This window comes from Myxine glutinosa, chromosome 11 (genome assembly GCF_964187855.1).
Source record: "Myxine glutinosa chromosome 11, kmMyxGlut1.1, whole genome shotgun sequence".
NCBI lineage: Eukaryota > Metazoa > Chordata > Myxini > Myxiniformes > Myxinidae > Myxine > Myxine glutinosa.
Window position 1 is genome coordinate 37,868,686 of NC_136271.1, and position 22,333 is coordinate 37,891,018.

The window sequence follows — 22,333 nt, forward strand, 5'->3', positions numbered from 1 at the left end:
AGGTTTAGGCGGAAATGAGGAATTGAGAGGCAATGCTCATGAAGGATGTGTGTGTGTGTGAAAGTGTATGAGTGGAGTATTGAGGATGTGTGTAATTGGGTAAAGTGCATTGGCTTGCATGGTATGCAAGTGGAGAATGGTTGTGTGGAATAAATGGTGTGGAGTGAGTAGTGTGGAATGAGTAGTGTGGAGTGCATGGTGCGAAGGAGTGAATGGTGGGAGGATGGACCCCTTCACGAATACCCGGGGAGGGTAGTTTAAAGTTAGGTAGAGGGAGTAGGTAAATTTTGTTTGGATATTGACATCTGTGGTGCGTGTAGTTGCAAAGTAGTGTTTTGTTGGGTGCATAAGTGAAGTGGATGGCTGGGCGTGTGAGCCTGTTAGTGTGTATGGTTAAATGAGCACTCCGCCACTGGTAGTCTGTCGGCCAGGTGAGGCCGCAGGTAGGCTCTGGGAGCCAGGTAGAGTTCAGATAGGGTTCAGCGGGGCCCGAGGATCCTAAGAGAGGACCCGGGTAGCCCAATGCCAAGGTGGGTATAGACGGGGTGAGAGCGCCAGGAGGGCCTTCCCCAGGTTAGGGTAGTGTGAAGGAGCTAGGCAAGCTCGGGTGGCGACGTTCAGTGGCGGAGGTGTGCAGGTAAGTCGGACCTGCTGGTAGAGCCACACGACCCAGCCCCGAAATTGTGCGAGGGCACAGATTGAAAAATGGGGGGAGTGAGACCCCAAATTGGTAGAGCACCACAGTATGTTCAATGGGAATTGGTTTTTAGAACTGCATAGAGTAAAGATGGCCAATGGATTGGCAGGGCAAGACCCCGGGTAGTTTAAAGTGTTAATGTCAATTAGAAAGATAGATAGGATGAAAGTCTCTTTGCACCATCCGCATCCACTCACCGAGGTGATAGGACTCCACACCAGGTTTTTTGCAAGTATTTTGGAATGTAAGACACATCTTGACGTGGGTGAGACATTGTACGTGTTTATTCCATCCCTTCCTTCTTGGGAGGGATTGGTAACGAATTTGGCATTAGGGGAGATATGGGGGACAAGACGTAGAGACGGATTTGTAAATTGTGTAAATACGGGGAAGGGCAAGGGTAGAGTAGGTGACATGGGGGGTGATGTACGAGTACGGACGAGCTTTCTCAGCTCGCTCTCCCGCGCCCTTCATGTCGCATTGCCTTGTATTGACGTGTACCCTTGCGCCCTTGCCCCCCGCTAACCTCTGCTTGTCTGCCTCCCCACTCATGGACCATGGTCTTTTGTCCGAGGGGAGTGTGCAGGTATCCTGAATCTTGCTGCCTGCACCCTTGCTGCCTGCATGCCTGCCTGCACTGATGCACCATATGGACCACACGTTCTGTGGCCTGGCACCTCTGCTGGGACAGACCATTGCTGCCAGCCGTATCTGGCTTGCGGACCACTGTGTTTTAAAGTGGCATCAATGCCCAGCAGTCGGACTACCTGAGTTGGCGCTGCTGGCCATAAATAAAAAAGCGGATGCGGTTTGTGCCCTTTTTATTAATTAAAGAACAGCAAGCAAGAAGATCAAGCCAAGATACATCGGCCCAGCAGAGAAGCACCAGAAGACATCATTTATTATTTTAAAATGTTTGTTTTTGTGCATTTTCATGCTGGTGCTTTTCATGCATTTTTTTATGGTGCATTTTGGTACATATGGGTGTATGGTGTATCGGTGCAGTGCATTGCGATTGGCATTTTCCTCTTTTCAAAACATCTTCTCTTTTTCCCACAAAAGACAGGTCCTGGGTTGCAGTGTAAATAATTAGTAGTGTATTCTAAATAATGCTCCCCACCGGCTTAAATGTTTAGTTTGAAAACCATTCCGTAATTCGGTTAATTGTGGGCATGAGTCAGTTAGGTAGGACACAACGCAGCAGGGGGGACATATCTAGTGTTAAAACTGTCACACTCAGGGTAGTAGGTTAAATGTAGAGTGAAACTACACCTAAGTGTCACATGTAGAGGTAAAAGATAGTCCTGATGTTTCGGCTCGGGGAGAGCCTGGCAAAAGGAGGGGTGCAGTGTTGCGGTTTTGAGAACCCACACTCTTGTAAATATCACATCATTAAAGGTTAAAGGTAGCACCCCATAGATAGGCCACAAGCAACACGTAGGTCACCATAGGACTTCAGTTATTCCTTAGTATGTGTATAGATAAGGCCATGTTTCCAATAGTTGAATCTGCGTTGTGTCAATCAAATAAGGAGTAGGCCCCATTCGTCCATTTTGACAGCCTCCCTCTCAAAGCGACGCCATTAAGCGCGCCCTCCTGTCTGTGCCCCATTGCCCTCCCAATTTGTTATGCGCCTTTGTTAGCAGCATTCGCTGCCCTTGAGCTTGAGCTCGCTCAAACGCCGCCAAAAGCCACGAGGTGAAGCCCGGAAAGAGGGGGCGGAGCGCTAGGAGGAAGGTGTGGCCACGTCACCCAACCATCAGGGCGGGACTGGTAGGCCATAACCAGCCAACCAGGGCTGGAGGGACATCACCTGATAGGCGTGGCTTTTGGGCTGGCGGAGCGATCGCTGGTTGGATTATAAAAGCGAGCGCACAAAGCCCTTTTACAGGACTTATTGGGAGAGCGCACATTTACAGGACTTTAAGGAAGCGCGCTTGTGAACAAGGACTCGTTGGAAGGTTGGCTTTTGAGACGACTCTCGCTAAGCACTCGAGTGAAAGATTGATTAAAAGAGAACTTGTTGGAAGGCGTTTGGTAAAGGACTTATTGGGAGTGCACATTTGAGAGTACTTACTCGCTGGCGCTGATTAAAGAAGGACGGCCAAGGACTGTCGCGATTACGAAGAATGCGAGAGTATATGTGCTTGATCAAAGAGGGCTCGCTGGCATTGGGGAGTTCAAAGCAGGAGCTTGGAGAGGGGGCGTTTGGCGCGGGTTGTGCGCCTATTACGTATGCTAGTACCAGCTCCCCCCCCCCTCCCCCCCGTCATTATAACTGTCCGTTCGCATCACGCTACACGCAGAGCAGCCTGCCGGAGTTTCCATCGCCTGGACCGGAGCCGGACTGGAGCCTGGACGCGCTGGTGACCATCAACCTACCATCTGCAATTCCCCGTGTGAGTGTCTGTGTGTGTGTGAGACGGGCCCGTTTGTCCAGGGAGGAAGTTAAGCCTGTAATTAAGACTACCCTGTGTACTTCTCCTTCCTCTTTCTATCTTGTACATTTCTTTCGTTTTCCTCTTCCTTCTGTACATTTGTAATAAATTGCTTTGTTCTCCCTATTTTCCTGATTTCCTCTTATCCGATCGCATCAGTCTTTTCTCCATTGGGTAAGCGTGGCACGATCGCAACCGCTTAGAATCGGGTTTAGTCACCTGTTAACAGCTCGGATCGCGGATTGCTATCCGCTCGGCATATTCCATCATATCCGTGGTTCGAGCGGGAGTTATTTCCTTGCTTACTGGGCGGCGTTAATAAGTAGGTAATAAGAAGATGGCTTACAACCCTAGTTAACGTCATCCGGAAGTGACGTCATAGCTTCCAGGGTCGCGTTGGCCAGATAAAAGGACAAGTGGATTAACCCCCCTTGATAAGGGGAGAGCCGACGTTTGAGATCCGCAACAATATATATATATATATATATATATATATATATATATATATATATATGTATGTATGTATCTATGTATGTATGTATGTATGTGTATGTATGTATGTATGTATGTATGTATGTATGTGTGTATGTATGTATGTATGTGTATGTATGTATGTGTATGTATGTATGTATGTATGTATGTGTGTATGTATGTATGTATGTGTATGTATGTATGTGTATGTATGTATGTATGTATGTATGTATGTATGTATGTATGTATGTATGTATATATATATATATATATATATATATATATATATATATATATATATAAAAAAAAAATATATATATATATATATATATATATATATATATATATATATATATATATATATATATATATATATATATATATATATATATACAGGGTGAGTCAAAAGTAGCGCCCGATTTCAGTTTTTTCGGCTGTCAGATTCTTTCTGGGATGTCATGTTGTTAATAATTGTCTTGCAGATTATTAATTTTTCAAGGCTAATTATCAGATCTCATGGAAAAAAAACTGAGTGATGAGTACGTGAGAGCACCAGGTTTGAGGTGTAAGTGAAACGCATCCTAATCTAGTCACACGAGACCATGGTATCTTTCGATGTCATGTGATTGTTCACCAATGTGTCCACATCCATGTCCATTGAGGTGGCTGGAAAGTGGCTAACTGAAGACGCATGCTGGAAACAGGCTATTTGGCACATTAAATGGCAAAGATGTATGTGACCTCCTCAAAACGTGCCTATCTTCGACATATTTTGTCTTTTGTGGAATGTATTACAAGCAGGTTATTGACACTGCCATGGGCTCTCCTGTATCTACTGTAATAGGTAACTGCTACGGATTCGTCACTTCCGTTGTTGTGGTTTTCATCCACTGTAAACATTTTTGATTCCATGTACTATTATTGTGTTCAAAAGGTTTATTGTTTATGAACTGTTTTCAAAAGGTGAAAAAGTTAGAGTTAAAAGAAACCGGAAACCGGATCGGGAACTGGACGATGATGAGGAAGAAGAGGAGAAAAAGAAGGTGGAGCGAGTGGAGTCGGACAAGAAGCATAGTTGCTTTGCGGTCTGGAGCGAACGTTGGCGAGCAAGAGTCACGAGTTAAATTTCGGTTTCCCAGGAAAGGGATTCCTGCGACAGAGTTGTTATCGCTGTGACAGATCAACCTGCATGTCAGGTTTTGCGGTGGATTCTGAAGAGAATCATCGTCATCATCGTCGTGCCGTTACGCCACAAGACCGGGCCGTCGGCCATTTTGACTCGCACGCTTTGCGCGTCGCGCAAGGTTTCTTTGCTTCACTTCAGCCGTTTTCACCGCATTCAGACGTATCTGGTGTGTGTGTGTGCAACGTGACTTTTGAAGGTTAATTTGCGGTTCGCCGACTGTGAGCCGTGGAACGTCCATACCCGAGGGTTTGATTTCCCAGTCGTCTGGAGGGCGCCTTTGCACAGCTTTGGCAGCAGGACTGTAACTGCCAACCCAACGGGATTCTGGTCTCGATTGGACATTGATCTGACGATCGCTGGAGCAGATCGACTTTGGCTTGAAGCCAGAATCGACTTTGGCTTGAAGCCAGAATCGACTTTGGCTTGAAGCCGGGAATACAAAGGGAAATGGTGGAATACGGGAAATATGGAATATGAAATATGAAATATGAAATATGGAAATGGAATACGGGAAATGGTGAATTACATTGGGAATCTTCTTCTTTTCGCTCACTTGGAGCACAGTGAGTTATATTGTACGAACCTGATGGTACCATCCTAGGAATGATATAGTATTTGTTGTACAATTGATTACTATTGTTTTTGTACTGTTATTCTTGTGTGATCTTAATACAATACTTGTTTGTTTGTAACAATTGGTGTGGCTTCACCATTGATCTTTGACGTACAGAATAACACATTTTTCTGCCGTGACTCCTCTCGGGGCTCGGAGGTACACCGTGACCAGGGGGTTGGAGAGGAGCACGTAACAGAAATACAGTGATGGAAGAATTGGAGATGCATGCCACCCCGTCCCTCCATAGACATTCATGCATTTGGTTTCGTTTTGTATATGACACTTTTATCATCTGCTCTAGCGAGGCTTGAGCACGATGCAGGAGTGAACGGGTGGAACATTCTCATCCATCAATTTCACCTGTGAGGAGGAACAAAAGTGATGCCTGCCTTCTATTGACATCATCATAACAAGGACCCTAATGGAACTTTAAACACTGCAGAAAACCCTCTCGGACTGTCCACCAAATTCTGTTTAGTACAGTCCTGCCACAACTGAACAATTGTCCTTATTATATCGTCCACTTCTACGGCAGGCCAATAACTTTGTTCAACCCTCATATGTAAAGTGCTCATTTGTGAATGTATGGTGTGTTGCTTGTAAACATCATCACTTCTGCCAACTAGCATGTTGAAGTACACCATTAAAATGAGATACGTACAGTGTCTCCACGTGCTCCTTGCTCACCCTTATCACCCTTTCTTCCTGGCGAGCCCTGCAATAAAAAATTCAACATTAATCTCTAAGCTATTGTCCAGGAAATGCCCATGGATTTCTAAATGTGAATTGCTATATATTCCAAAAACAAACTGCAAGGTTATTGAGATTAGAGTAATGGGAGGGAGTAGGGGAGCAACCCTCCTCGCTCCCTAATTTTTCAAAACTTCTTCAGGCCCTTTGTTCGGTATAGTGAACATTCCTCTTTTGTAATTGCCTCCGTACTATCAGCAAGAGAGCCCTCTGGTGTGGAAACTCTGGATTTGGAATATGTAAAATCTGGGATCACTGCTCACCTCCACACATTTGTTCCTCTTTTTCCCCTTTTTGGAACAAACTCCGACACTCTCTTCAATCCCACTTCTCCCACCAGGTCTTCAAAACAGCTGTTCACCACCATCTCACCCATTCAAAACCTTGATCTTTTCTACCCCCGTTAATCCACCACAACTCCACCTTTTTCAAATTCCGTTTTCCTTCGTGAAAGTCCTCGTTGTGTCCATCTTGTTTGTCGCATGTACCCCACCCACCCAGCCCTCTCTGCTGTTGTTGTGCTTCCCCTCTCTCTCCCCCTCTTGTCTCCACTCCCTTTATTATATGTTTTATGTGTGTTTCTGATTATGTTTTTATGTGTTCTATGTGTTAGCTCTTACATGAGCCTCGCCTTTGTATACAAAAAAAAGAGGTACTCCTGAGTTGGGAAGTGTAAGATCATTACAAGTGCAGTGAGTAATTAAGTTATTGATGTAAACTGCGTCTTTGTCACCAGGGCAGCATTCACACCTATCAAATTTTAGGATACAATGGCCGGGGAGAGACATTAAATAGTCAGGGGGCATCCTATGGGAGGAAGGATTCTGTAACATAGTGAAACATGATGTCCAGTTTATTGGCAATGGCCTGGATTGAGAGATTTGTCAGGGTGTAGCGGAGACCTTGGATGTTTGATGTCCACACAGTTAGGGACAGGGAATGCTTCTGCAAATCACAAATAGAAGTCTCTAAAAATCACAAAGTCTCTTTGGAGTTGGGATGGTTAAAGATGGGGGTGGGGGGGGGGGGGAGTTGCGGGGGGAAGGGTGAGGGGGCAGTGTGAGTGTACACTTTCATGGGTGGGGTTAGGGGGAAGCATTGAGTGCATGGGGTGATGCAGAAGCATTGAGAGGGTGGACTGACGAGGGATGCAGAAATGGGGGGACATGAAGTAGAGGGATGCTGATTCCAAATTCCCTAATTGGACAAGAGGATATAAATATCATGGGATGGGAGGTAGGAAAATAGCTTTAATGAGGTTGAAGCGGCGGCTGCAGGTTGGACCAACACATGGAAAAATCCCCGAAATGGAAAAGCATTGAAAAGTAATCAATACTAAAATGAATGTCATCGCTTGGAGCTCACTGTATTTGGTTTGAGCTGTGAAGAAGAATAACTAGATAGGTTGAGGTTGTCGGTGAAGAATAATACTGTTTCGATAGATATACTGTGTGATGTAAAACAAAATGTAAGGGTTTTCAATCAATTAAAAATCGGGTTATTAAACAATCGACAGTTTATCAAAGAAGAGGAAGCACTCCTTTTGCGTCTTCAGGTGCATAGAGCTGCCGAAGAAGTTTTTTTCCTTGGCTATGGGAGCAAAATTCCAGATGGGTCGCCACTGTGATGCAGAATGATTGAATGGCTCATTCTTCCCATTAAGCTGCTACTCATTTTGCCGAGCTCGCGAGGACGATAGGCTGAATCAAAGCACCTGGTGTTACGTTTACGGCACGGCAGGGGCTTGATACTCAGGATGCTATGATGTTAAGCCAGCTATCTTAATCGTTAAGCCCACACAGCCTTAGTTGATCAAAAGCAATATGTAAATGAAATGGATAAAAAATGCTTTGGAGAGCAGAACAGAGGAGGAAGTTTAAGTCCCATCAACTATGACCAAATCATGACATCTGTTCTGTCTGATGATAGAGACCATTTTACCATGTTGTACAGTTGTACTGAAATGTAAATGTTTGCATATTACATTTAGAATGGATGACTGGTAAGATCGGTGAGATGTTTTTGCACTTACCTTTCAGCTCTCTTGCCCGAGTAATGAATCTTGGCCCAGCTATAAACTGTCATCCTGGTGTGTCGCATGCAGGGTGACGCAACATGTGTGTTCCAGCCATAAAATGGATGTTAAGCCCTTCTGCCAGCACTGGGCGTTGGTGGACATTAAAGATTCCATGGGTGTCTTTATTGAGCCTGGTGTTGGCTTCGCGGTTAGGGTGCCGGCTTGGGATCCCAGGATCCTGGGTTCAAATCCCGGTCGATCGCTGAATTAACGAATTAATTCGCTGAATTATCAGCCTGTTATCCTTCTGAGGTCGGCAAATTGAGTACCAGTTAACTGGTAATTCCCTGTGTGTCGCAAGAGGTGACCAACAGGGTTGGGGGCAGGAAGGGCATCCGGCCATAAAACATTGCTTCAAAAAGGGGACCAAGGTGCCCAAAAAAGGCCACCCCCCGCTTAGCGGGGGAAAATGGCCTCTAAAGGTGGTTGTTGTTTTGTTGTTGGGTGTCTTTAGTGAAGAGTATGTGAGTTATCACTGCCGCACTGAACGAATTACATATTTCTGCCACCTTCTTTAGAATCATTCTATTTGTGAGAGACTTGGCCAAAAAACTGCTGACCCCACAAGAAGGTGGAATAAATGGTCCATTAAAGCAATAGTAGTAATAGCAGTAGTAGTAGTAGTAGTGGTAATAATGGGAGTAGTTTTAACTCATTTTGGTAAATATAATCAAGCATGAAAAAAATTATAATACAACAACTAATGTGTTACTCACAGGCACGCCGACACCTTGAACAACGGTCCCATCATCACCCTGGAATGAATCAACGATACAAAGAAAAAAATCAACATTTGAAATAAGTGTTCAAAACACTTCGAAAAACCAAAGTGAACATTTCATCTTATGGTTATGCATCCTTCCTTCTACGATTATAGTCAATTTGCAGGAAGTATCTGGTTTTGGTTGAACATCAGTTATCTATAACAACAAATGTCAGTGTCAGTCAGTCAGCAAGTGTGTGTATATGTGTGTGTGTGTGTGTGTGTCCTCCATAACTCTAAAACCATGAAACATAGCAGCACAAAACTTTACATGTATACTAAGGGACATCCAAAGGAGTGCATGAATGAAAACTGGGTGTTTGCATAAATTTAAACACACCTTTTGAAGGAAAAAAAAAAAAAAAAAAAAAAAAAACCTTTTACCTTTTGACACACCTTTTGAAGATAACTAATAATAAATTTATGCTATCAATATAATTCAACAAAATCTGATGTTTTGCGGACAAATAAAGCAAACTCCAACCATTAATATCATTGTGCTTTAAAGATTTGAAAAAAGACATTTGTTGTCCTTTTCACACAAATACATTTTTCTTAGATTTTCATGACAAAAGATAATTACTTGGCAGAAATTTTTTTCAGGAAAATTACTTTCTCGTGAAGGAAGATAACCAGTCTTAACTCTACGTTTGCCTCCAAATCTTGTGTTTCTAACTCACCTCGTTCTGTCCCAATTTTAACCCCTCACATCCACTTTCTACTACTCTGTGTCAGTTTGTGTCACTTTCTACTAGTTTGTGAGACGAGTACACTACATGGCCAAAAGTATGTGGACACCCCTTCTAATTAGTGGATTCGCCAGTTTCAGCCACACCCATTGCTGACAGTTATATATAATCAAGCACACAGCCGTGTAATCTCCATAGACAGACATTGGCAGTAGAATGGGCTGACCTGAAGAGCTCAGTGACTTTCAACGTGGCACCATCAGAGGATGCCACCTTTCCAACAAGTCAGTTCATCCAATTTTTGCCCTGCTAGAGCTACTCCGGTCAACTGTAAGTGCTGTTATTGTGAAGTGGAAACGTCTAGGAGCAACAACAGCTCAGCCGCAAAGTGGTAGGCCACACAAGCTCACAGAACGGGAACGCCAAGTGCTGAAGCGCGTAGCGCGTAAAAATCGTCTGTCCTCGGTTGCAACACTTACTGCCGAGTTCCAAACTACCTCTAGAAGCAACGTCAGCACAACAACTGTTCGTCGGGAGCTTCACGAAATAGGTTTCCATGGCCGAACAGCTGCAAACAAGGCTAAGATCACTATGCGCAATGCCAAGCGTCGGCTGGGGTGGTGTAAAGCTCGCCACCATTGGACTCTGGAGCAGTGGAAACACATTCTCTGGAGTGATGAATCACGCTTCGCCATCTGGCAGTCTGATGGACGAATCTGGGTTTGGCAGATGCCAGGAGAACGCTACCTGCCCGAATGCATAGTGCCAACTGTAAAGTTTGGTGGAGGATGAATAATGGTCTGGGGCTGTTTTTCATGGTTCTGGCTCAGCCGCTTAGTTCCAGTGAAGGGAAATCTTAATGCTGCAGCATACAATGACATTCTAGACGATTGTGTGCTTCCAACTTTGTGGCAACAGTTTGGGGGAAGGCCCTTTCCTGTTTCAGCATGACAATGCCCCCCGTGCACAAGGCGAAGTCCATACAGAAATGGCTTGTGGAGATCGGTGTGGAAGAACTTGAATACCCTGCACAGAACCCTGACCTCAACCCCATCAAACACCTCTGGGATGAATTGGAACGCTGACTGTGAGCCAGGCGTAATTGACCAACATCAGTGCCCAACCTCACTAATGCTCTTGTGGCTGAATGGAATCAAATCCCCAAAGCAATGTTCCAACATCTAGTGGAAAGCTATCTCAGAAGAGTGGAGGCTGTGAAAGCAGCAAAGGGGGGACCAACTCCATATGAATGCCCATGTTTTTGGAATGACATGTTCGACGAGCACATACGGGTGTGTTGTTCGGGTGTCCACATACTTTTGGCCATGTAGTGTATCTCGTTCCAAGAACATTTTGAAAACCCTATGTAGTTGTTAACTTTTTTGTATACAGAGTTGAGGCTCGTGGAAGCGCTGGAACACAAAACGGTCAGGACTCAATATAACAAAAGGAATAGTAGAAAAAGAAGGGGGAAATACTGCAAGCAGGGCCAAGGGTGAAAATAAACAGTGAGTGTAAGTGGGTTCAGATGGACAACAAGGAATGTACTGGTGAGGTTCAGGGGTAGCAGAGCATGCAAAGAGTGGATAATTATGGATACAGAAGCAAAACTTGTGGGTGAAGGGGGTACGGATGGAGGGTGGTTAATGGATGCAGAAAAGATCATGGTTTTGGGTTGGGCATGATCGGAGTTGGTGGTGAATGTTGTGAAAATAAACCAAGTCCACAACTTTGTCCCATAGGTAGGTTTAATCTCAATCAGATCTTTGGTATCATCCTGTAAAATACAATCATGCAATAGATATCAGGATCTTGGCATCATATAGAAATGATCGATCATATTAGTCAATGCAAGCAAGCCTAGAATATGTGCGGGTACATACCATACAAGACTACATGTCATAGTAAAATGTCACAGGAGTGGCTCAGCGTCACGGACGTCCGAGGTCTTATAGACGCCCCTCAGCGGTTTAAGTGGGCATCACTCCTGGGTTCAACTTTATTACATTTTCACTACATTCTCCCCGCCGTTAGAACTACACTTCCGCTAGGCAGGAATCAAGCGTGCGTCAGCATTAATTGATTGGGGATGTCATTCCATGTCAGTCGGTCCATCCGTAGCGGTCAGGGTGGCGAATTACCCGGCCGGCACGTGTCCGGAAACTACCGGGTACGGCATCCCCAAGCCCGGAGTCCCCCGCTTCGGAGTAGCCGCTGGAGGTAGGTGTCGGAGGGGGCACCACAGAGCCTTCAGGCAGGGGAGTATTTGACGAAGGAAGGGACGGCAGATGTTCCATAGAGGAAGCTTCGGGAGAGTCCATAGACTCGTAGATCGGTTCATCGATATCCCTATAAGGGTCGATGACCCCACATGGGGCGAGATGGCGTACGGAGACAGTGGACTCGCATCCATCTGCCGTCATCACATGAGCATGCTCGGGATTAGCCTGGAGTACCTGCACCTTATCCACTAAGGGGTCGTACTTGCTTGTGCGAACCGCACATTTGAGATAGGCCGGCCCGGGCCCAGCGAGCCAACTGGGAAAAGACCGTATACACCCCGTGCTCCTGGGGTGGTGGAAAAGTCGCTCGTGGGGAGTTTGGTTGGTTGCCGTACTTAGTAGAGCCCTGATCGAGTTCAGCGCCGCAGGTAGCGACCAAGCCCATTTATCGAGGCCACGGTCGAGGGTCCCGAGGCTTAGCATGACGGCCCTCCATATAATCCCATTGAAGCGTTCGACCTGCCCATTCACCTGGGGTCTGTACGGTGTGGTGTAGCTCGAAGCGACATTATTTTGGAGCAGGTAACCTCTCACTTCCTGAGACAGGAACACCGCACCCCGATCGGTATGCACGTAGGCCGGATACCCAAACATAGAAAACAAATTCTGCAGGCACCGTATGACCATGGCAGCCGTCATATCCACGCACGTGTAAGCAAAAGGGAATCGCGAGTACTCATCAACGATAGTGAGCAGATAACGAGAGTTACTCGACACCGGCAGCGGCCCTTTGAAATCCATTGCCAATCTCTCCCACGCTCTAGTAGCCCTAACCAGCATCCCCATGGGAGGGTTGTAAAAACGCGGTTTGAGTTCCGCACATATAGCGCAGTCGCGGCAGACCCGGCGGATGTCCTCAATCGAGTACGGCAGATTACCACTATGCACAACATGAGTGAAACGCGTCACCCCAGGATGACACATAGTGCCGTGCAAAGTGCGCAGACCCTCCAGAGTTATGATACCCGCGCACGTAGCCGGCCTCGATAAGGCGTCGGCGACCAGGTTGTCCTTCCCCGGGCGATATTTGATGGTGTGGCAGAAGTCGGCGAGTTCGATACGCCAGCGAGTGATTTTCTCATTCTTAATGCGCTGAGCATGTAAGGTGTCGTACATGAACGCTACGCTTTGTTGGTCCGTGATGATTTGGAAGCATCGCCCGAGTAAGTACGGTCGCCATCGCCGAATCGACTCGACGATCGCGTACGCTTCCTTTTCGACAGACAAATGCCTCCACTCAGCGGAGGTGAGAGTCCGCGAAAAGAAAGCCACAGGGCGCCCCCCCTGGGAGAGTGTCGCCGCTATCGCATGACCCGAGGTATCACTTTCTAAGACGAAAGATTCGCTCTCGTCGATCGTCGCCACAGCGGCGCCAGCGATGTCGGCCATAAGGCCCCCAAAGACTGCCAAGGCGGCTGGGCTCATGGGGAACGTGTCGCAGGCCACAAGGGGGCGGAGCTTCACGGAGAAATTTTGCACCCACTTAGAATAATGGGCGAACAGCCCGAGAGCATGCTTCAGCGAAGCTCGATCGCTAGGCAGAGCCATATCGAGCAAAGGTCGCAGACGCTCCTTATCTGGAGCGACAGAGCCATGGGTCACGGTGTACCCCAGAAGATCTATCGTGCGTAGAGAGTAACGACACTTTGCCTCATTCATGGTTAGGCGATACCTCTGCGCGACCTCGAGGAAGCGCTTCAGATTAGCATCATGATGCCCCTGGTCATACCCACAAACCGTAAGATTGTCCAGATATACAAAGACCTCTGTCAAGTTCTCCTTAGTAACGAGGTCGTCCATAGCCCTCTGAAAACAGGCGACCCCGTTCGTCACCCCAAAAGGTAGTCAGGTGAACTGGTATAACCTTTGACCCGATTCAAAGGCGGTATAGATGCGATCAGCCCTAGAGATGGGGATCTGATGATACGCACTACGCAGATCGAGAGTGCTGTAGACTGAGTACTAGGCCACCTGTCGTACCAGCGCGTCCATCCCCGGTAGGGGGTAGGCGTCCAGCTGTGTAAAGCGATTAATCGTCTGTGAATAATCGATTACCATGCGTCGGCGATGCGCTTCACTTCGCACCACTAGGACCTGGGCCCGCCACGGCGACCGGCTGGGTTATATGATACCTTCCTTTAAGAGCTGGGCCGTTTCTTCCGCAATGAATTGCACGTCTGCTCGTGAGTAGCGCCGTGATTTCACCGCTACGGGAGTGCAGTCAGTGGTCAGGTTGGGGAACAGCGAAAGGGGCTCAATTTCCATTTTCGCGAGTGCACACACAGCAAGCGTGTCAGTCCCACCGAATTCCATTTCCAAACGTCCGTGTCGTTTAAGAAAATCGTGTCCTAACAGAATGTCAGCACATAAAGCAGGTAAGACCATAAGATGTACATCTGGAAACATGCATCCCTTTATCACAAGTTTCAATCGACATTCCCCTTTTGTGCTGAGCCGAAGCCCCTGGGAGGCCATAAAGATCCGTCGTGTTGTCCCGAGGACCGACCATCCATGTTTACGCACTAGTCGATGATCGATAAAACTATCCGTAGACCCCGTGTCGACTAAAGCCCGTGCAAAAACGCCTTCGACCATGAGTGGAATAATGGCCTGAGCAAGGCCGGAAGATCCGGCAGGTATTGAGCCATCCGAGCGAGAAGATCGCGCCTCGCGTGTGGATCCCATGCCGGCTGCAGTTTTCCGGTCGTTTGAGCAGCTTCCGGAGGGCAACTCGTGTCAAAGGCATAGTTGGTCGTGCCAAAGCAGGAGTGTCAGGAACTTGTAGTCCGTACGAGCTGCCGTCAGGGGGCGCTCGTGTCACGCGAGAAGGATCGCAGCCAACTGTAGTTTCACGTGCTGAAGCAAGAGCGTGTAGTTCGTACGAGCTGCCGTCAGATGGCGCTCGTGTCACGTGCATTGTTTGCCGTGTCATTGTGACAAGCAGGAGCTTGTCGATTGTTTGAGTCGCCTTCGGAGGGCGTTCGGATTCCAGTCAAGGACGGTCGCTCCGCGGTCGGTCGTGCTCGCGCCATTTGATTTGGTGGCCCGATGTATCTCACCAAGGTCGAGCGTGCAGCCAGGGGCCCACGAGGAGGAGGACCGCTCATCAAAGTCGGGTGAGGTGCCCCGCTCTGTGCTCGGTCCGTTGGCTCGGCGATAAGCCCATTCAAGGTCGCACAAGTTCATGCGCCCCGCGCGGTCTTTCGGCAGACTTTTGCAAAATGTCCTTTAGTCGAACACAAATGGCATATTGCTTCCCGAGCCGGACACGCCGACCTGGGATGCTGTCGATTGCCACAGAAGTAACACGTAGCATTTCGTACAGGCCTTGGCCTGGCCGCCGTAGCCGCAGCCAAGCCGGAATCCGAGTCCACCTCGGGAGCGGCCAAGGGCTCCGCTAGCGTGGTCGAGTCCGCTCCCATATCCCTCTCCGGTCACGCGAGTTGAGAAGTCCCCGCGACGACCCGTGTGTGGTCATAGGCGGTAGATTGTTCCTGGGCCTCAGTGTAGACGTGTGCCACCCGTAGAGCCTCCGTGAACGTCAGGTCAGCTGTCTCCAAAAGTCTTAGCCTGAGAGCAGGAGAGCCGATCCCAGAGACAAAAGCGTCTCGGACAAGACCATCCTGGACTTGCTCGTGAGTGCGGACCTCTTGGGTACTGTCCGCAAGTAGTTGTCGTAGCTCCTGGGCGAAGCGGTCTATCGACTCGGTGGGCTGTTGCCACCGCGATGAGAGCAGATACCTGGTGTACACCACGCTCCGTTTCTTAATGTAAATTCGCTTTAGCTCCGCCACTGCGGCATCGTACGTCGTACATTGTTCAATGCTCCTGTAGATGTGGTGGGTCCACTTTTGTCTGCAGCACGTCCAGTTTCGTTTCAGCAGTGGGAACGTTATCCTGGGCTTTGAACTGGTTCTCCAGTGACCTGAGCCAGTGAGTTAACACCGAGCCCGAATCCGCAGCTTGTGGGTCGGCGCTGAATGTCGGTACATGTATCTTGTGTCCCGCCATTTCCGTAGATCTTGATTGAGATTAAATGTTGTGAAAATAAACCAAGTCCACAACTTTGTCCCATAGGTAGGTTTAATCTCAATCAGATCTTTGGTATCATCCTGTAAAATACAATCATGCAATAGGTATCAGGATCTTGGCATCATATAGAAATGATCGATCCTATTAGTCAATGCAAGCAAGCCTAGAATATGTGCGGGTACGTACCATACAAGACTACATGTCATAGTAAAATGTCACAGGAGTGGCTCAGTGTCGCGGACGTCCGAGGTCTTATAGACGCCCCTCAGCGGTTTAAGTGGGCATCACTCCTGGGTTCAACTTTAATACATTTTCACTACAGTGAACAACTCTCTTGAAGACCTGGAGGGAAGACTGAGATTGAAGGATTGAAGGAAATGTGGAAGTTGTTTCCACGAGTGGGAAAAACAGAGGAATGAATGAGTGGATGTGAGCAATGATTCTGGATTTTGGGAGTTTCACTGGAACGGGGTTGCTGGTGGACTGTGTGAACCCTGCAGATACCTGGGTGAGGGACAAAGTACAGAGAGAGCATAGGGTGCAAGACCAGAAAGGAGGTAGAAGAAGACAGAGAGACCACTGACCTGTCAGTGATGGCAAAGTCATAGGCCCATAGATTCAACTTCATCGTGGGAGTTCCAATTATCTTGAATGCTTTCGCTTCCATGGCGTCAACTGCGAAAGCCAGCCAGAGGGGAAAGCAGTACTCCACCAAGCTGCGGATGAAAGCCTTGTAGGTGGACACAAGTTCAGGTGTGCCAAGGATGGACTTTGCACGACGGAGGATGCTTAACACCTTGGAGGAGTGGGAAATGTTGGGGTAAAATATGACTTGGCTCAAACTATTTCTAAATGCAGTTAGGGTGTACATAAGTACATAAACTCTTTTTAAAATGTTGATAGAGTATACAATTTCATATTTATTTAAAATATGTTCTGTACACATCATTTTATAATCAACGAGAACGGCATTCGGTAGAGAGCATAACTTCATCAGGTGGAACAGTTTAAGTTTTGTATCCCAGTGATAGGCCAGATCCGGATTCGGATGTGACCCAAAGTTGAATCGGCTTGTTATTGTCACCTACCCAGCTCATCCACGTAGTTTTGTCATAAGTCATCCACAACTTTTTGAAAGATCATCTATATAATATACAAAACACAGTTTGTGTGTGTGTGTGTGTGTGTGTGTGTGCGTGTGTGTGTGTGTGTAATGTTACCGATAGACTCCGAAACGGAGAGGCTCACGTGCTTGATATTTGGCATAGACATGGCCATTGAGCCTGGGACGAACATGGCTGAGACCATATTTGACGAGATCCATATTTTTTATTCATATTTACCTCAGCGCATTTCAGCGAAGTACCCGCTAATCTCAGCCAGTGCGAGCAGCTCGCTGATTCGCTCAGAGCGATCACGTGATGTTCCATCCCGTCACACGTTTGCACGTGATTCAGGGCGAAAAGCCATTGCGTTTTTCACCTTTATGCGACCGTATTTTGTGCGATATTTCGTGTTTACGAATTCGAATACGAAGGATTTCCCCTTTCCCCTTTCGATTTCGAATACGAATCGAATACGAGCTTGAGTCGAGAGGGCGAATGTCCGGGTTGGGAATGTACGGGTCTCCCCTCCCCCACCCGGCAATGCCGGGTACTTCTGCTAGGATCACGTGATGTTCCAACTTTGCCGCCATAATCTCACAGTTATGCGTTCGCACGTAATTCAGTTTTTTCACATTTCAGCGAGGAACATTGCCATTCACACCACATAGGTTTTTTTTCACTTTCATCTGATATTTGTGATTTATTTCAAACAAACTGTATTTCCCATCTACACGGCCATGTATTCCTATTAACGTTATGTAAAGTACATAAATTGTGTGGATTACATCATTTCTGGATGTGATCAATTGCCAGTAACCATCTATATCCCTCCCCTCCCCTTCCCTCCTCCCCGTCCCTTTCCCCCCTCCCCCTCCCTTCCCCCTCCACCCTACCCTCTCCCCTTCCCCCCTCCCCTTTCCCCGCCACTCCCCCTCCCTTTCCCCCATGCCCCTCCCTTTCCCCCCTACCCCTTCCTTTCTGCCCTACCCCTTCCCCATCCCCCTCCCTTTCCCCCTCCCCCCTCCCCCTCCCTTTCCCCCATGCTCCTCCCTTTCCCCCTACCCCTTCCTTTCTGTCCTACCCCTTCCCCTCCCCCCCTCCCCTCTCCCTCCACCTCCACCTCCCCCTCCTCCCTCCCCCTACCCTCCCACTCCCCTCCCCCCTCCCCCCACCCCTCCCCTCCCCCTCCCCCCTCCCCTCCCCCTCCCCCCTCCCTCCTCCCTCTCCCCTCCCCCCCCCCCTCCTCCCCTCCCCCCTGTTCCCCTCCCCTTCCCCCTTCCCTCCCCTCCCCCGCCCGGCAATGCCGGGTACTTCTGCTAGTGTTATATATAGTTTTGGGCCCTATCACTCAATGGTGAAGAATCACCTTCAGTTGGATTTGCCTTCCATGAGGCGAAGGCAAGTTGTTTCAGGGAAACTGCCTCACCTCAATATTCAGTGTACCATGGACGGAAGACAGGGTATGACAACTGAAGATGAGATTGGATAAATCTGTGCATGAGAGAGAGAGCAATTTACTTTGGAAGAATTCCCAGGATTGGTTGATGTCAGAGACAGCGGAGATGGGAGACCTGTCCAGAAGTTTGATGGCAGCTTGAAGACCGTGCCAGTTGGCCTGAGTGAAATGCCAGAATCATGGATGCTGAGGAGGCTCTCTGAGAATGGTCAGAGAGATATCCACTTTAACAAGCACATGATCAGATGAACCGATTGGAGCATGAAGAAGAGCAGCAGACATTTTCAGGGAAGGTCGTCATAACCAAGTCCAGAAGAGAAGATGCTCCGTTGACTGAGATCCGGGTCGGGAAATTGACAGATTGTGTCAGTCCCAGTGAGTCGCAGAAGTCCTTTGCTGAGGTGCCGTGGCTGGTGAGAGAGGTACCCACACCCAGCCAGCTGGCATGATGACAGTTCAAGTTGCCACATATGAGGAAGAGAGAGTTGGGATGAGTGAATAGAATTTGGTCCAGGTTGTCAGACAGCGAGATGTAAGTGGAGTCATCACTGTTTGGTGGAAGGTATAACACACATATGAACAAAAGGTGGGAGTGAAAGGGAAGCCGTAGCCAGAGGTACTCCTGTGTGGTGGAGTGAGGGCAACGGAAATTCTTCCTTGTCACATACCCAACCTGTTCACCAAATTTCATCCGAATCTGTCCACAACTTTTTGAGATATCCTATTCAGAGACAAACAGACAAACAGACATATAGACAGACACAGTCAGAGGCAATAAGGTAATAATCATGGCGGAGGTAATAATTGGTTCACGAGTTATCAAACAGTGACCACTATATTCATCATGGGTGTGTGTCTGTCTGTCTGTCCGCAGCATAACTACCCGATGATATCATCCGATCTTGATGAAACTTGGGTGGGAGGTTGATATCATGATCTAGTTGTGTCCTGCCTAGAGTGGGCGTATTGTGCCCATTGTGGGCGGAGCAACGCCCGAAAAAGATGTATTTTTAGGGGGTAATCGAGTTCAAGCTACATCTTCTCCGAGGGGTTTGGTGGAATCTGACAGGGGTTTCGGTATTTGGTTAGGCCAATGTCATGTCTCTAGCCCCACGGAGCTCGATTTTTCATTTTCGCCCCAAGGTCAAGGTCACAAGGCCACGAAATTTAGAAAAGTCGATTTTTGATGGTTTTATTACATTGTTCGCTTCCTGATCGGGTGAAATGTCGTACATGATCAATTATCACATACATCATGAAATGCAAGTTTTCCAACAAATTTCAGAACCTTCGACCTTTGACCTTTGAAGGTCACAAAGGTCAAATTTTCAAAGTTGTCGGAATCTAACCAAATTTTCAGTATTGCGTAGCTAACTAACCTCATAACTGATTATACATTATTTTCTATCTCATTTCAAGGTCAGTAACTTTCGTTTTGACATTTCAAGGTCACAAAGGTCAAATTTTCAAAGTTGTCGGAATCGAACAAAATTTTCGGTATTGTGTATTAGCACACAGTGCATTGGGGCCATTTGTAAATAGGCATGTACACCGCATGTTGTGGGCCGACACCTGCCACGTGGGCCTCCGACCCCCCAGTCCAGGCCTGTTTCGGTTATAGTCCGTCCTTTGTCATTGAATACCGCTCGCTCGTGAACCATCGTCGCCTCCTGACTTGTCATGTTTTTAAATTTTATGAAATCTTTCAGGAAAATCAGAGGGTTGAACATTAAGGATTCCAACACTTTTAACAACTTGTGATCAAAGGTTTTTGTCATATTATGAAGAAAGTGGGTCTCAAAAGAAACGTGAATTTGTGAGTGCCAGACATCATATTTAATCGAAATGAAAAATTGGGGGAAACTTTTATAAATAAAATATGAGTAAATATTGAAATTTATGATTCCACCCAAAACCACCCCTTCTCATCCCACATGTACTATTTATGCCCTGGTCTGCCCCATACCACCCCCTCTCACCCTCTCACCCAACCATGCTTAGTTAATATATAGAGAGCCCCTTAAATCACATTTAATATACAGTTATCACCGATGTTAGAGGTGTTGGCTCTTACCTTTACTCTCTTCGCAATTCCTAATAACACCATTTCTGCACTATGAATTATTTTTTAATGATAGCAATGCGAGTTTTTGTGTCAATTTCGATTCTTTTTTCTGGTGGTGAATCACCTTGCATACCTTTTCACCCTTTACGCCTTCGACTCCATCCACACCTGGAGGTCCTTCCAATCCCTGCAGGAATAAATTACATTCGGGGTTAAAATATATATATTTTAGCAAGTGTATTTTTAAACTTATATCTGATCTTTTTTAACGGCTTCATGTATTCCCACCTTATTGTGGGGTCAGCAAGTCCCAAGTCCTTATGGAACCGCCTGGCCAAGCCTGAGGTTTCACCGGAAAGAATTTGAAATTTGTTCTTTTTTGTAAATTTGTTCATGGACATCATGGGATAACGTCCACCAATGCCCCTTGTGCTGCCAGACAGGTCCTCCTGCTCAACATCCTTCCAATGGACGATGCACACATTTATACATCAGTCTGCATGTGCAGCACCAGGGTGATAGTTTATAGCTGGGTCGAGATCCAAACCCAGGATAGACAGCTCAAAGTTGAGTGCCTATACCTCTAATTCTCTAGCTAGTCCACAAGTGTAGTTGTATATACTGCACTTAAAATTATATTTAAACAGCATTTACTGGATACATTTGAGGCGGGAGGTGTGAATGGCCAAATATCTCACAAATTAAATGATAAAAACCATAAGAGTTCTAATTACAACGTATCTAACTCTATGTTGTCCTCACCTGCTTTCCATGTACTCCAGCCAGTCCAGAAGGACCCCTCATGCCTGGAACTCCCTGATCTCCCTATCACTCATGCATGATGTTTAAAGACAATGACGTCAAATATATTTCACAAAGCATGAAATCATCATAATAAGGCAAAAAAGAGTGGAGTTTCTCCCACCTTTTCTCCGTGCAATCCTCTTAAATCTTGGTCTCCAGGTGCACCCTAAAAAGGACAAATACTTATGAAATTGAAAAGCTGACAATAAGCTCATGACCTTGACATGACCTTAAAAATGGCATTTCGTTGCTGTCCTCATTGGAGAAAAATAGAAAGTGGATATCAGGAAGGTTGGTAGAATGGGATAAATCCACCCTAGACTCATTTGCAGCAACATTTCTGAAAATCTGACACTACAGAAGGTTTCCCATCAAACAAATTCCTCCCAAAAAATCAGAATAGGAAATAAACTGGTTTCCAGATTAAATAATTCCCTTAAGTTTTTAATCTTCAACTTGAGCGATTACCTTTTGACCAGCCTTGCCAGGAAGTCCATCCAAACCTCTCTCTCCTTTGTCACCCTAACAAGAAAGAATGACTATTTGAGGGTAAGTAATGCATGGAGAAATATAAAGTAGCATTTGATGAACACGTATACTCATACGAGTAACGCCTTCCGTACCATGATGCCTGGAGAACCATCTTTTCCATCGACACCTGGCAAACCCTGGAAAGTACAAGATGGAGAAACTCCTGTTTACTAAAATGTGTAAATCGTTCATATTTGATTGGTGTTAAGTATTAAATTTGTAATAAAGATCTACCAGTTTTCTTTCTTACATCTTAAATGAACAGCCACATGGCATTGGATATAGCATGATGTCTGCACAAAACACAACATAATTACTGAGTTATTAAATTGAATGACTTAATGCCACAACAACTCAGTTTCTGAATGGA

General features: G+C 46.7%; 1 protein-coding gene across 1 annotated transcript in view; it reads right to left on the reverse strand.

Annotated features, from left to right (window-relative positions):
- The window catches only part of COL22A1 (collagen type XXII alpha 1 chain), a 283,216-nt gene that overhangs the window by 168,503 nt on the left and 92,380 nt on the right, over positions 1-22,333 (reverse strand). Inside the window, exons 12-18 of the mRNA XM_068129833.2 lie at positions 22,056-22,100; positions 21,901-21,954; positions 21,554-21,598; positions 21,391-21,453; positions 20,762-20,815; positions 8,952-8,990; positions 6,070-6,123 (exon numbers count right to left, since the gene is read on the reverse strand). Coding sequence (XP_067985934.2) covers positions 6,070-6,123; positions 8,952-8,990; positions 20,762-20,815; positions 21,391-21,453; positions 21,554-21,598; positions 21,901-21,954; positions 22,056-22,100 — 354 coding nt within the window. The remainder of the gene's footprint in view (positions 1-6,069; positions 6,124-8,951; positions 8,991-20,761; positions 20,816-21,390; positions 21,454-21,553; positions 21,599-21,900; positions 21,955-22,055; positions 22,101-22,333) is intronic.